General features: G+C 38.4%; 1 protein-coding gene across 1 annotated transcript in view; it reads right to left on the reverse strand.

Moving 5' to 3' along the window:
- LOC116292168 (uncharacterized) overlaps nt 1-12,182 on the reverse strand; it is a 29,118-nt gene extending 16,936 nt beyond the window's left edge. The window contains exons 1-3 of the mRNA XM_031699431.2: nt 11,087-12,182; nt 9,032-9,124; nt 7,052-7,139 (exon numbers count right to left, since the gene is read on the reverse strand). Of these exons, the coding sequence (XP_031555291.2) occupies nt 7,052-7,139; nt 9,032-9,124; nt 11,087-11,965 (1,060 nt within the window). The 5' untranslated portion in view covers nt 11,966-12,182. The remainder of the gene's footprint in view (nt 1-7,051; nt 7,140-9,031; nt 9,125-11,086) is intronic.
- Nucleotides 12,183-13,823: the final 1,641 nt, after the last annotated feature.

Here is a 13,823-nt window from a genome sequence, read left to right on the forward strand (position 1 = left end):
CCTGCTCCTTAAAATCTTCGTAAAATTTGAAGGGCGAGACGATACAGCTTTTAAAACTCCTTCTAGAACGATCGAAGATCTTGCCCAGGAACACTCATACACCCGCGGGTGTTGTCTGCCTTCGAAAAACCAATCAAAAGCCACAAAAAACAATAGCTGTCAAGGACGCTGTCATTTTGACAAAGAAGCACATGGGAAACGATGGTTTGTTATTTATAGCTACCATTCATCATAGTCTCGCTAAACTGGTTTTTCCAGTTAAATAGCTTCGTTTCTTTTGTTGTTTTTTTCACTGTAAAGACTTGAGAAACAATTTTAACTGGAAGGATCGTTTGGAAGGGAATATAAATGAAGATGCATAGGAAGAATAAAACCACAACCAAAAGTTGATCACACTGCTGAGCTAGCAAGTCAGTAGGGATGGGCAATTTGGACCAATAGATTTTTGATTGGTGGAGTAGGGGAGTAGGGGAGGGGAATGGGGGGGGGGGGGGAATCTAAAACAATATTGAGCAAGGTATAACAACTTAAAAAAATATTGAGAAAATCTACTTCAGTGAAAAAAATATCAAGCTAGCCTTTTATAAAATATATAGAGGATATTACATGGGCACACCGAGATACGAAATTTATCTTAGAGTGTTGAAAAGATCTCTCATGAGTGAGTGCAGCGAACGAGTGAGAGATTTTCAACACGAGAAGATAAATTTCATATCTCCAAGTGCCCATGTAATATTCTGCTTATTATATAATTATCCATAAAATTAACTTAACAAGCTTTTCTTTATTCTAAAAAGTTTTTATTCATAAACTAATAGCCTAATACACATGGTAAAATATGTGAAAATATCAGTTTTTCGAAAAGGAGAAATATATAGGTATTTTATGGATAATCATTATATGATAAAGAAAGTTAATATGGAAATTGCATTTCCGTAGATTTCAAAATTTTCTGCAAGGCGTCCCCAAAACCCCTAGAATAAATAGGAGGCTTATCAGACAATGTTGAAAATACATGATCATTTGATATCCAAATATAAAATGAAACAGAATCAGAAAGAGAAAGAATATTTGAGTAAGTTTAAAGTAAATTTCAAACATTTCTTCGTAAGCCACCATGCAAATACATTTTCTGTAATGTACTGAACCTTTTTTGAGATGTCCTGAACAGTGGTTTTAGAGCTGCATGACCAAAATATGGTGTGTCCTTTTGTCAGATTCAGTTCATAATATACCAAAACTGCAACATTAATCATTAGTATTTTTACACAATTGAATATAATTGATGGTTTTCACAGTGGCCAAGTTGGATTATATAATTCAACGAAAGATCTGTGTCTTTCGTTATTTCACTCTCTTGGGAAAAATTAAATAATTACAGAAAATGTCAATGAATATGCTTAATCATTCTAGCTTCATGAAACAATGAAAAGGGCTAGCTCTTTCTCTACAATTTTTAGTTTAATACATTATTCTCAAATTCTCCACGATTCCCCATAATTTGTAAACCACATGTGTCCTGAGCAATTATTATGCGAATGTCATAGTTAATTGAGCGGAATGGTTGGGAAACCCATTGTTCTATGTTTTTGTTTGACTTTATCCATTGTGATGTGACGTTGACAGTGCACAGAAAAGGAAAAGTTGCTCCGTTTGTTCATAGAAGTTTGTTCGGGAATATAGAAGTTTTTAACCCTAAAAAGCGTTCTAAAATACTTATTATTTGTTAATTAATCCTATATGATTAATACAAATTATTGTTTATCTAAAAGGAAATTGCCTTCTTACATGCTTTCTTATTTATCATCTAGTACCTTAACTGTATCTGCGCGGAAATATTTATCCGCATAGTTTGTGGTCATCGAATGAAAGATTTCACATTCAAAATGTTCATACATGAGAATAATACGGAAATGAGTATTTTCAGCCATACTTGCTTTGGTTCATTGTGCACCCTTAGTATCACGTAATGGTACGGTTCAACATCAAACGCAAAACAATAGCTTTGTTCTATGCAGTTTCCAAACCATTCCGCTCCAATAACTATGGCGAATGTCTACCCACCAACAACTTCACCAACACCCTATATATAGGCAAATCTTTATCGAAATTTTTACATCATTAGCATTAAATAAATTTCAAGCTACAAGCAAACCGACTCCAGAAATCAAAATCTTATTTAGTAACTACTGAAAATTTGAGAGCAATATATAGGTTCAATATTTTAGAGTAAATGTTTTTCAAAAACACTATATAAATGACAAAGAAATGTATGGTTTTGTGGCAGGTCTTTGGCACAAAACCATACATTCATTTGTAAATCATACCGCTTTCAAAAAGATTTTACCCCCAAAATATTGCACATATCACTCTCAAATTTTCAGTTTTCAGGGGGGAAGGGGGGTGTTCCAGTACCCCTCAATCAAACCCTCCCTAGCTATGTCCTGGCACATAATTTCTGTAATGCATGATGTATATCAAGCAACTAGATGACTTAAAACAATTTTATATTGTTTATCTATCGATCTGCTAAATCTTAAGCTTAGCTTAGTGACCAAGTTAAGTGACACATTGAAGAATTTAGCCCACTCACAACAACTTCTTTGTATGCTTTGTGTATTCATGAGTTAAGAATGGAGAGTGTTGTACTGATAATAGTGATTAATGTACCAAACATTAACAAAAACACTCTTTAGTAATTACTACTTGTTGGGTTACCTGTGTAAGTGCCTGCCTTAGGTCAGCGGAATCTCACGTTTTGTAACGACGGCCATGTTTGTGTAAGCACATGGTTTACTTGAATAAAGCCTACTTTCACGGCTTAATCGTGTATATTTTTCACTACAATTTATTCAAGTAACCAAAAATGGATAAAGTTTTACGTCCTGAACGTTTCGGCGTCGATCCAAGTGATACTGGAGCATCCAAAGCGTGGATACACTGGAAACGAACTTTCGAGAATTTTCTCTCAGTGCTGCCCGATGAAGGTCTCAATAAATTCGGAGTGTTAACCAATTTCGTTTCACCTGCAGTCTTTGAGTACATCGAAGGATATCCAAGCTACGAATCCGCTATGCAATCGCTTCAAAATGTTTACGTTAGACCAACTAACGAAATTTACGCGAGACACGTTCTTGCAACTCGACGACAACAGCCTGGAGAGACACTGGACCAGTATTTACAAGCTCTAAAGGTGCTCAGCAAGGAATGTAATTTCCAATCTGTTACGGCTGCTAAATACTGTGAAGAGAACGTCCGGGATGCCTTCATTACTGGGTTGCAATCAAATCAAATTCGTCAGCGGCTTTTGGAGAATAAAACTCTTGATCTAAAGACAATGTTCGATCAAGCTAGAGCTCTTGATTCTGCCATGCGAAGTTCTGAAAGCTACGCAGTTTCTCAGCCATTCAATGCTGCAGCCGTAGGTGTGTCACCTGAAACCACATCGCCAGCGTCATCTCAACCTGACCCCAATCTCTTAGCTTCAACACTGACGACCGGTGGTCCCAAATGTTTCTTCTGTGGAAATACTAAGCATCCCCGTGCCAAATGCCCAGCTCGTGAGGCTGTGTGCCATAAATGTCAGAAGAAGGGGCATTTTGCACAAGTCTGTCGAGGGAAACCGTCAAAGCCTGGTGACGTCTCTGCGGCCCTCTGGCCACCATCACTTGCCTCAGTTGGGACCCCGCAAGCTCTTAAGGCCTCATCTGCTACTGTCATAGTCAATTCAGGATGGAATGTGAAGGCGCTCTTTGATAGTGGTAGCAGCGAAAGCTATATTCACCCAAGTTTAGTAGAAGCAGCTGCTATTCCTGTTAATCCTTCTTCTAGTACAGTGTCCATGGCGGCATCAGCATTATGTACAAAAACCGAGGGATTCTGCACCGTCAACCTTAACTACCAAGGACACAGCTATGAGGAATTTCGCCTGTCAATAATGCCCGGCCTATGCTCTGATCTCATTTTGGGACTTGACTTCCAGTCTCAACATGACCACGTCACGTTTGAGTATGGTGGAACAAAGCCACCCCTATCTGTCTGCGGCCTAACTATGTTAAACATCGACCCGCCCTCACCCTTTGCAAACCTTACATCAGATTGTCATCCAGTTGCTGCTAAATCCAGACGCTACAGTGCAGAAGATCTCACATTCATCAGTGGAGAAGTGGATCGATTGCAAAAGGAAGGCATCATTGAACCCAGTCAGTCTCCGTGGCGAGCCCAAGTAGTTGTAACTAAAGACGAGAACCACAAGAAACGTCTGGCTATAGATTACTCACAGACCATCAACCGATTCACACAGCTTGATGCATTCCCATTGCCAAGAATCAGTGACACTATCAACGAAATCGCTCAGTTTAGAGTTTTCAGTACCCTTGACCTGCAAAGTGCCTACCACCAGATACCGTTGAAAAACGAAGACAAGCCTTACACTGCCTTTGAAGCTAAGGGCAGACTCTATCAGTTTACCCGGTTACCTTTTGGAGTAACCAACGGGGTAGCATGCTTCCAAAGAGAAATGATGAGACTAGTCGAAGACCATAATCTGAAAGGAGTATTTCCCTACCTGGATAACATAACTATCTGTGGAAAGGATCAGTCTGATCATGACATCAAATTGAAATCCTTCATGGATGCTGCACGAAATGCCAATCTTAAGTTCAACGATAGCAAGAGTGTCTTCTCCACGCGCCGTCTTCCTTTACTTGGTTACGTCATTGAAGAAGGTACCATTAGTCCTGATCCTGAAAGGTTACGGCCCTTGAAAGAGCTTCCTCTGCCACACAATTCAAGATCCCTCAACAGATGTCTTGGACTTTTCTCCTATTACTCGCAATGGGTACCAAATTTCTCTGATCGAATAAAGCCCATCACAAGCTGTAAATCCTTTCCATTGCCTCAGGAAGCCAAAGAGGCATTTCAAGGAATAAAGAAGATCATCGCAGAAGCCATTGTTTCAGCCATAGATGAAAGTATCCCCTTTGAAGTTGAGACAGATGCTTCGGAAGTAGCACTGGCAGCCACTCTCAACCAGAATGGGAGACCAGTGGCCTTCTTTTCGCGTACTTTGCAAGGAAGTGAGCTAAAGCACTCTGCTGTCGAGAAGGAGGCTCAAGCTATCGTTGAATCTGTAAGACACTGGAGACATTTTCTCACCGGTCGCCACTTCACTCTAAAAACTGACCAACAATCAGTTTCTTACATGTTTAACCAACGACAGAAAGGGAAGATCAAGAATGACAAGATAATGCGTTGGAGAATCGAGCTCAGTTGTTACAGCTTTGACATAGTCTACAGACCCGGTAAAGAGAATATGGCACCAGACACCTTGTCCCGAGCCAGCTGTGCTACGACTACTCACGATTCCCTCTACAAGCTTCATGAATCACTATGTCATCCAGGCGTTACCAGACTCTGGCATTATGTTCGAACGAAAAACTTACCGTTTTCACTATAGAAGAAGTCAAGAAAACAGTAAGCGCCTGCCCTGTCTGCTGTGAGTGTAAGCCCAAGTTCTACCGGCCAGAAGAAGCTCATCTCATTAAGGCTACCCAGCCATTTGAAAGAATAAACATTGACTTTAAAGGCCCTCTACCCTCCAACAACAAGAACAGGTACTTTCTAAACATCATTGATGAGTATTCTCGTTTTCCGTTTGTCTTCCCATGTCCTGATGTATCCACTCCCACCGTTGTGAGGTGTCTTACCACGCTGTTTTCTCTTTTTGGCATGCCGGCCTATGTGCATTCAGACAGGGGAGCATCATTCATGAGTCGAGAGCTACGAGAGTTCCTGACTAGCAAAGGTATTGCGATGAGCCGCACTACAAGTTACAACCCCGCCGGGAATGGACAGGTGGAGAAATACAATGGCACTGTCTGGCAGGCTGTTACAGCTTGCCTGAAGTCCAAAACCCTCCCAGCAGAGTACTGGCAAGATGTCCTCCCTGATGTCTTACACTCAATCCGTTCTCTGCTGTGTACTGCAACGAACGAGACGCCTCATGAGCGTTTTCTGGGCTTCTCTCGTCGGTCCTCTACTGGCAGCTCCATCCCTACTTGGCTGTCTGTACCTGGTCCTGTATACATCAAGCGTAACGTTCGAAACAGCAAAATGGACCCCCTCGTCGATGAGGTTGACCTGCTCCAGGCGAACCCACATTATGCTCATGTTCGCTACCCTGATGGGCGGGAGACAACAGTGTCTACGAGAAGTCTCGCTCCCCGAGGTCAGCCGATAAGTGAAGTCTCACCTGTGCAACCAACACCAGCTGAAGCACAATCTGCCACACCCCAACCGGCTGAAGTCCAACCTGCAACAACGCCGCCCGCTGAAGCACTCTTACCTGACAATGGTGCCAATCACGGAACTACCCATGAAAGTAAACAGGCCCCCATAGTACTGAGACGCTCTCAACGGGGAAGTCATCCCATTGATAGGCTTAATCTTTAGGAAGGGGTGAATGTACTGATAATAGTGATTAATGTACCAAACATTAACAAAAACACTCTTTAGTAATTACTACTTGTTGGGTTACCTGTGTAAGTGCCTGCCTTAGGTCAGCGGAATCTCACGTTTTGTAACGACGGCCATGTTTGTGTAAGCACATGGTTTACTTGAATAAAGCCTACTTTCACGGCTTAATCGTGTATATTCTTCACTACAAGTGTAATGTTTTCTGATTTCAAAAACCTTTTTATTCTCTTGAGACTAAGATTATTTGTTTCAGTAATAAAGAAATGATACTCTAGGAAATGACACAATCATGATCTGAAGTGCACGTGGGTAAGCATTTACATGCACAAGGTAAAAAAGTCAATTTAAACCTCTTGCATATCTTACTGTTATCTTACAATAAACATGCATAACATTTGACATGATTTTGTTTTGGGAAACAAACTGAACCAACTAGCTAATTAAAAATCTTCTATTACTTAAAAACTGCCAAACCGGCTCTTGGTTCATTAAGCATTATTCTTTCTAGCTGTTGTGCTTTGAGGGTGTGGGTTTTAAAGATTCTATTATTATTAAGATTTCAAAGAGCTCCTACCTGTTGACTTTGAAGCATGAGTCATAACATAATGGTCTAGGGTATCCCAGCCACCTCCAATCCTTACTAACAGATGGTCATTCAACATCTATGTAAAGGTAACATGTTAAAAATGATTAATTCATGTCCTTCAATTCATTAACTATCATATACAAATTTAAATGACTTAATATGTACAAATAAATATGGCCACTTTTACTATTCAGAAATAGAAACTAGACCAGGCAAAAATGTGTTATGTTGTATTAAAATATGATGGCTGACAATACCTATATTCTGTTCTGGTATTTTATCACATTTAAATTTTCCCATAACTTTTCAAGAATTTAATATTTTTACCTCAAACTTTCTAGAGAATAATAACAATAATAATAACTAATTGGGGACACAAAATGAAGAAAAAAAGAGAAAAAGAAAGCCCATAAAATAATATAACATGAAATATTTATATTTATATTTAAGAATTTATAATATAAAAAATATATAGATAATAAACACAGTAACACTTAATAACCATTGGCTAACCAACCTGTTACCCTCCTTCCATGAATTAATAATTTAATTGGAATGCTGGAGGTATATATTACATTCTATTACAGTTTTGTGTTTATGCGCTTATATGTGCAAGTATATACAGTAGTTGAGAGAGGTAACAGGCACATTTAGAATCAAACCTCTCTGCTCATAATAATGATTAAAGTATAAACAAAAGTAAGTAAATACATTTTATTAATAATCCCTTAAAAATGCAGTAACGCTAAGGAAAATCAACCAAGAGAGTGAGATTCACCAAGATACAGGGGCAAGCTATGCCATCCAGCACATTTTCTCATACAAATCCTAGCTTGCGCAGCCAGGCTTTCCAGTTCCCTTCTCCTTCCTCTCTCCCCATTTTCTCCCAGTTCCCGTCCCCGTCCTCTTCAGGAACGTAGAAATGCTGGGCTATGCAGGCTATACAAATCCTTATAAAATATTCAATTTTATATCTAATGCCATTTCTACTATAATCAACATTATAAGCTAAAACTTTGCCTGAATTCTTACTAATATTGAGGCGCTCTTTTGATTTCTGGAGTTCGTTTTGACACAACGTCTCTTTTTATGGGGGGTAGAGTCACAAGACCTGTTGTTGCAAAAGGCCTATTAAATTTGTTACTTCTGTGAATGTTGACACATATTTATACTATGAAATATAACTCAAATTGTTAAACTTCTTATTAAATGAGTGTTAACAAAGATTAGGGGTGTCATGGTTTATACTGGGGGTGTCATGGTAGTACAGAATATATAGGGGCCTCATGGTATACATGGGGGTGTCATGATGGATGGGAAAGTCATGACAAGGGGGTGTCATGACTAGTTACCAAGAAATGATCACTGTATCTTTGCAAGACTAAGGTTCCTCAGTTATACTGAAAGAGTTCGAGGATGCTTCCTCTAGTTGTTTTAGTGCTCAACCGGTCAATATTGGACTGATTACTGTTTTAAATTGGCAGCAGTTTTACACCTTATTCGATCTAAACTTTAAAAAACCACACTGGACGCTAATCTTCAGGCACTTGCCTACATGTATACAAAGTTTGGATCATTGTTTTAGTATTTTTAACACAAGTGAATTTAATAAATAATGAAGAGGGTTTTTTTCTTCTTTTTTTCCCCACAAATTTCATTTCTCTCTGCTAGAGCTACAATTCGACAAACAGTTTTGTGCATGATGGGTGATATATTCACTTGTAGGTGAATAAAGCAGGATAAGATATAAAAAATTGTGACCAATGAACATGCTGAATTTAAACTTGTCACTTGTGTAAAAATACTAATATCCCATAATTTCTGATATCTTTTTATATTCATATGCTTTTAAATGTCTGTATGTAGATAGTACAGCTACTGAAATCTCAATCCCAGAAAAGTTGTCAAACTCCCAGAAAAATTGTGAAACAATAATTTATTGAACGATAATATGTTATATCTACTTACCCTTACAAACATAGTTTTTCCAAGTATGATATATTTTCCTTCTTTCAGTCTATGAACAATTTTTATATTGTATTCTTGTGCAATATTACAAACCTATTAAAAGGATGGTGAGAAATTGAAACAAATGATATTAATATGAGTGAAAAACATCATTTCTCCTTCCCTTTTAGTTCCATAAATTATTAAATCTCCCTTAAAAGTCCTTATCAGAAACATTCATTTGAATGTCTCATAAAAACCAAAGTTTTTTTTAAAGGGTAACAAAAAGGGAACCTTTCAAAGTCAATACTGTCCCCCTTCCAACACGTCCTGGGATTGCTGGGGTAATTATCTTTAATTATAATGATGGTAATGATATTTTATATAGCGTCAATATCTTCAAGAGTTCAACAACATAAAAACTTTGAAGACTAAGGGCAAACGTCAAACTTTCCATGCACCAAACTTAATTACATCAAAGAATGCCGCCTCATTATCACCTGATATCCATTGTTTTTAATGAGTTTGGTGCATGGAAAGTTCAACGTTTGCCCTAGGCCTAAAACCAGGCCTCAGCCTTCTTCAAAATATCAAGACTAAGCCTTCTTAAAAAGGAGGCTTTACATGTAAAGCTCGCGCATAAAACTCGGAATTATCTCTGCATGACCTCATAATGTGCAGAAAGGGAATTCCATAGTTCTGGTGCAGCATTTGAGAATTCTCTTTAACCATATAGTTTAAGTTTGAAAGACACTTTGGTTAAAAGATTGGATGATTGTGATCTCAGTTGACGAGCTGGTACACACGGCTTTACCAGTTCACTAAGATATGAGGGAGCACAGCCATTCATAGCCTTGAAAGTTAGTTCTAAAACTCATGAACAATTAATGAGCATTTAGCTTAGACATATCAGGTCCTTCAAATCCATCACGTGCGTGGTTCTTTATACCCGATAAAGAAACTTGACAATCTAAAAAGCCCGGGGGCAGTTTCGATTTCGGACCCAGGGGAAATCGGGGCTGATTGTGGTGATGAATAATTAGTGCTCACTGAACCGGAAAACACAGAGAACTCTTGATCACCAAACTGGAACGTTTACAGAACTCTTGCCTATTCAACTGGAACGTATAGCACACTGAGTTTTAGAAATAATTTAGAAAATTGGTGGTCATTTTGTATCGGAGATATAGATCTATATCTATCAATACAAAACGACCACTCATATTCTAAACATGTAATCAATTCGTCGTTCAACAGGCAGCCAGTGTAAGTGAAAGAGAATGGGAGTCATATGATCAAATTTGTGACCGCATGATACTAAACGTGCAGCTGCATTTTGAACCCACTGATGTTTTTGAATTAAGTGTTTTGGCAACCATTTCAATAAATAATAATGATCTGTAGACCTCAACTTACTAAGAACAAGATAATGATAAATAAATGCTCTTTGGTTTTCAGAAAATGAGGAATCTGACGAATACTAAGCCCCGACATAAACGATCTGTCCAAAATTAGCTGATAACAAATAAACCTTTCTGTCCAAAAATAGCTGATAATAAATAACACTTGAAGATTAATAAGATTGTATACATAAAATTATTTGATATAAGCTTTAAGGTGCTGACACACGGTGCAACTTGCATGCAACATTGCAAGCAACAAATTTTAATCGGGGTGACACACATTGCAACAAAATCATGCAACATCGCTTGTCAGCCTGCTATGTTAAGATATTTGAACTTGTACGACTATTAAACAAGGCTATTTGTTTTGATGCAACCAACCGTTAGCTTTCATAATGAGGCATTTCATAGTGCGATAGCGATCTTGAGCAAGTTTTGATATCTGTGATATATCAGATTCTCGTCTGACAGCAACTTTTATCATTAACTTTTTCCTTGCATAAAGATTATTATAAGAAAATAGAAATTCCACAGATATTTAATTACAATTTGGAATAGAGTTCAAGACTCTTCCAGTAAACATGTATCTAAACTAAGATACGTTGCAATTTATTATAGATGATTCACATTCAGAGCACGTAAGACAATATAATATTTAATGAATAATTCTCACCTTTCTGTCAAGCTCTGTCTCAAGTATTGAGTGCCTTTCCTCCTTTTGTACGACTCTTTGTGGCTTTTTTTCTACTTCAAACTTATTAATACTCTTGCTTTTAAGTACGATTTTAGCCTCATCAGCTACGAATTCCGATAAACGTGGGCTGACTGGATCTCCTTCTTCAAACACTGATTCAACACCTGAATCCGAGTCTATTGGGCTCCTATCTCCTCGTGTTGTCTCCGTATTTAAAGTTGCTAAAGGTAGTAGAACATGTTGCTCTTCAGCATAATCTTCAAACAGCTCCTCTTCCTCTATTTCTCGTTCTAGCTTAATCATCTGAGGGACTTCTACTTCGTATTGCGAAGACCTCCGTGCAATTTCCATTAAACAGATCACAATTTCTCGACCTCCGGTTCTGCACTCGTCTACCAGAACCGCATCATTGGATTCGAATAAAATGGCTTCAGGAATACCATGCCACCGGCACCACGTCAGAAACTTATCGACATTTTCGCGCGAGTGAAACAACTTTGACTCCCTGGTTCCCTTCTTGAAGTTGTGGAAAATAAACTTTTTCCCTGGTACACTTTTTCCAGTTCTTGCCCCATAAATCTCAGCCATTTCTTGGATAAAGTTTGCAAGGAGACACAGAATAACCCCATCTTCCAAAGCGTAGAAAAATAATTCTGGAGTGATGAAAGCGTCTGGAAATAAACTCAATAACCAAGCACTCTCATCCTCTATCATAGCATAAAGCAATTCATTTTCTTTTTCCCATCGTTGAAAGCTCTGTATGCTACTTGTTTTGAGTCGCCTCAAGTTTGCTCTGTTTCTTGGAGTGCATGTCACATCAATTGTAAGCTCGGAGGTTGAAGATGATTTTTGCGCCATATAAGTTTGTATCTGTCTTTAGCAAAACACACCATAGAAATCCGCTTTATAAAAACTTTATAAAAACATTGGACCTTCGAATTGTAGTTCGACGGATCGCCAGCATCCAATGTTTAAAGATAGAACTAATTTGCACTTACTTCTGATGCTCATTTTAATGACTCTCAAATGAATAGAGATCACTGTTTACCCATTGTTTAACATTCCAGAGCATGAAAACAAGGGCCTTGCGCTGCGGTAGAAGCGTGATAGTGTAAACCCCAGGGAATATTTATGACAGTTGTTTTGTGTAATGCCACCAATAAGAAACGTAGAAATACTTCAATGTGATTTGCAACAACAGAAAGGATTATTCAGTGTCAAATGCTGACCAATGCACACATATAGTAATTTAACTTTGCTAAGAAACTAAAGGTTCCTCAAAGAATGAATAATGCAGTTATCACAACAATAATATATCTTTTCTGATTGGCAAAAGATGAAGCACGCAGGAGGTGTGAGAATGAACAACACAGTGGTTTTTGATTTTACGATCACCGGGATGTCAGAAGTATCCGTTTACAAATTCGTTGGCCAACAAACAATGGCACTAGAAACAAAAGAAGGGGTGGAAAGAAAAGGCCAACATGATGGAAAGCAGAATCCGACCGAGTGGAATTAAGTCTATCACTGAAAGTTAGAAAAAATTCCTTTCTTGAAGAGGCTTGTTTTAATTTAGAGGGTCTTGCGCCCATTTTGATCAAATCCCAGTCCCACAGTTTATGTTTTGCTCAAATCTCAATCCCATTTTTTTTTGGTTGGCGAATCCCAGTCCCAGTCATAAAACCCTTTTTCCCAGTTTTCCAGGACCCTGAATTTACATAGTTATATTCGTATTTGCAGTTTCGAATTACTTTGAAATAGATTGAAACATGTACATATTCATAATAACCAACTGGGACTTGCTAAGAAACAAATGACCAATGTGAAATAACTTTATAGCTTGGGAAAGATGGAAAAGCATTCATTTTTCAAGTGTTCGGCTTTGCTAAAGGTTTCAACAGTTTTAACGTTCTCACGATTCATATCCGCAAAAAAGAAAAGATATAGGTAATTTTATACGAAAATATTCCCATACATTTTCTCTTATTTGAGTGGATCTAACGCCCTTGCTAACACATATATCTCCAGGTATGGATCCAGGGGGAGGGATGTGGGGGTTGCAACTCCCCACCCCCGGCGTCTTTAAAAAGTGGATGGCCCCTTGAACGTAAGCAGTACACCCCTCTTTAAGAAAATCCTTGATCTGCCCATGGTCTCCCTCCTTCTCGCCGCCCAAGAAGGGAAAAAGAGGGTCTGCCCGCTGAGTTTGGTAATAGGTTCGCAAGTCTTCACATAAATTTGGATGCACTTTTCTCTCTGATAAGGGATGGGTTATTATGATTGCCTGATGGGAGAGGGGTATACAGGAATTTATTTTGCACGAAATTTAGCACCCCTTTGCACGTTCTTTTGAGTGCGTTTGCTCGATATTTCTTTTCTGAAAGGGAGGGGGTAAAGTGGCTTGCTCGATGTTTCTTTTGGGATTTACGCAACCCATATCAATAGACCTCCTCGGCTCTCACGTTATATTTTCCCATTTCAGACCACGTGTCATTCTCTAGAGTATTGTTTCTTTGTTTAGCGGTTGCACATGGGAAGACACATGAATATGGATACAACTCAAACAAAGAATATTATTCTCAAGGGAATGACACGTGGTCTGAAATGGAACAACATTACGCCGAGCCAAGGTCTATTTTAACCATATTCATCTTACAGCCCGATTTACATGTAAGAATTATGAATTATAAATATAAATGGTTCTAAGAGAGACAAA

Source organism: Actinia tenebrosa, unplaced genomic scaffold (assembly GCF_029948245.1).
Source record: "Actinia tenebrosa isolate PJP-AT-01 unplaced genomic scaffold, QUT_ActTen_1.0 PGA_scaffold5__44_contigs__length_20552954, whole genome shotgun sequence".
In the NCBI taxonomy this organism is placed as follows: Eukaryota; Metazoa; Cnidaria; class Anthozoa; order Actiniaria; family Actiniidae; genus Actinia; species Actinia tenebrosa.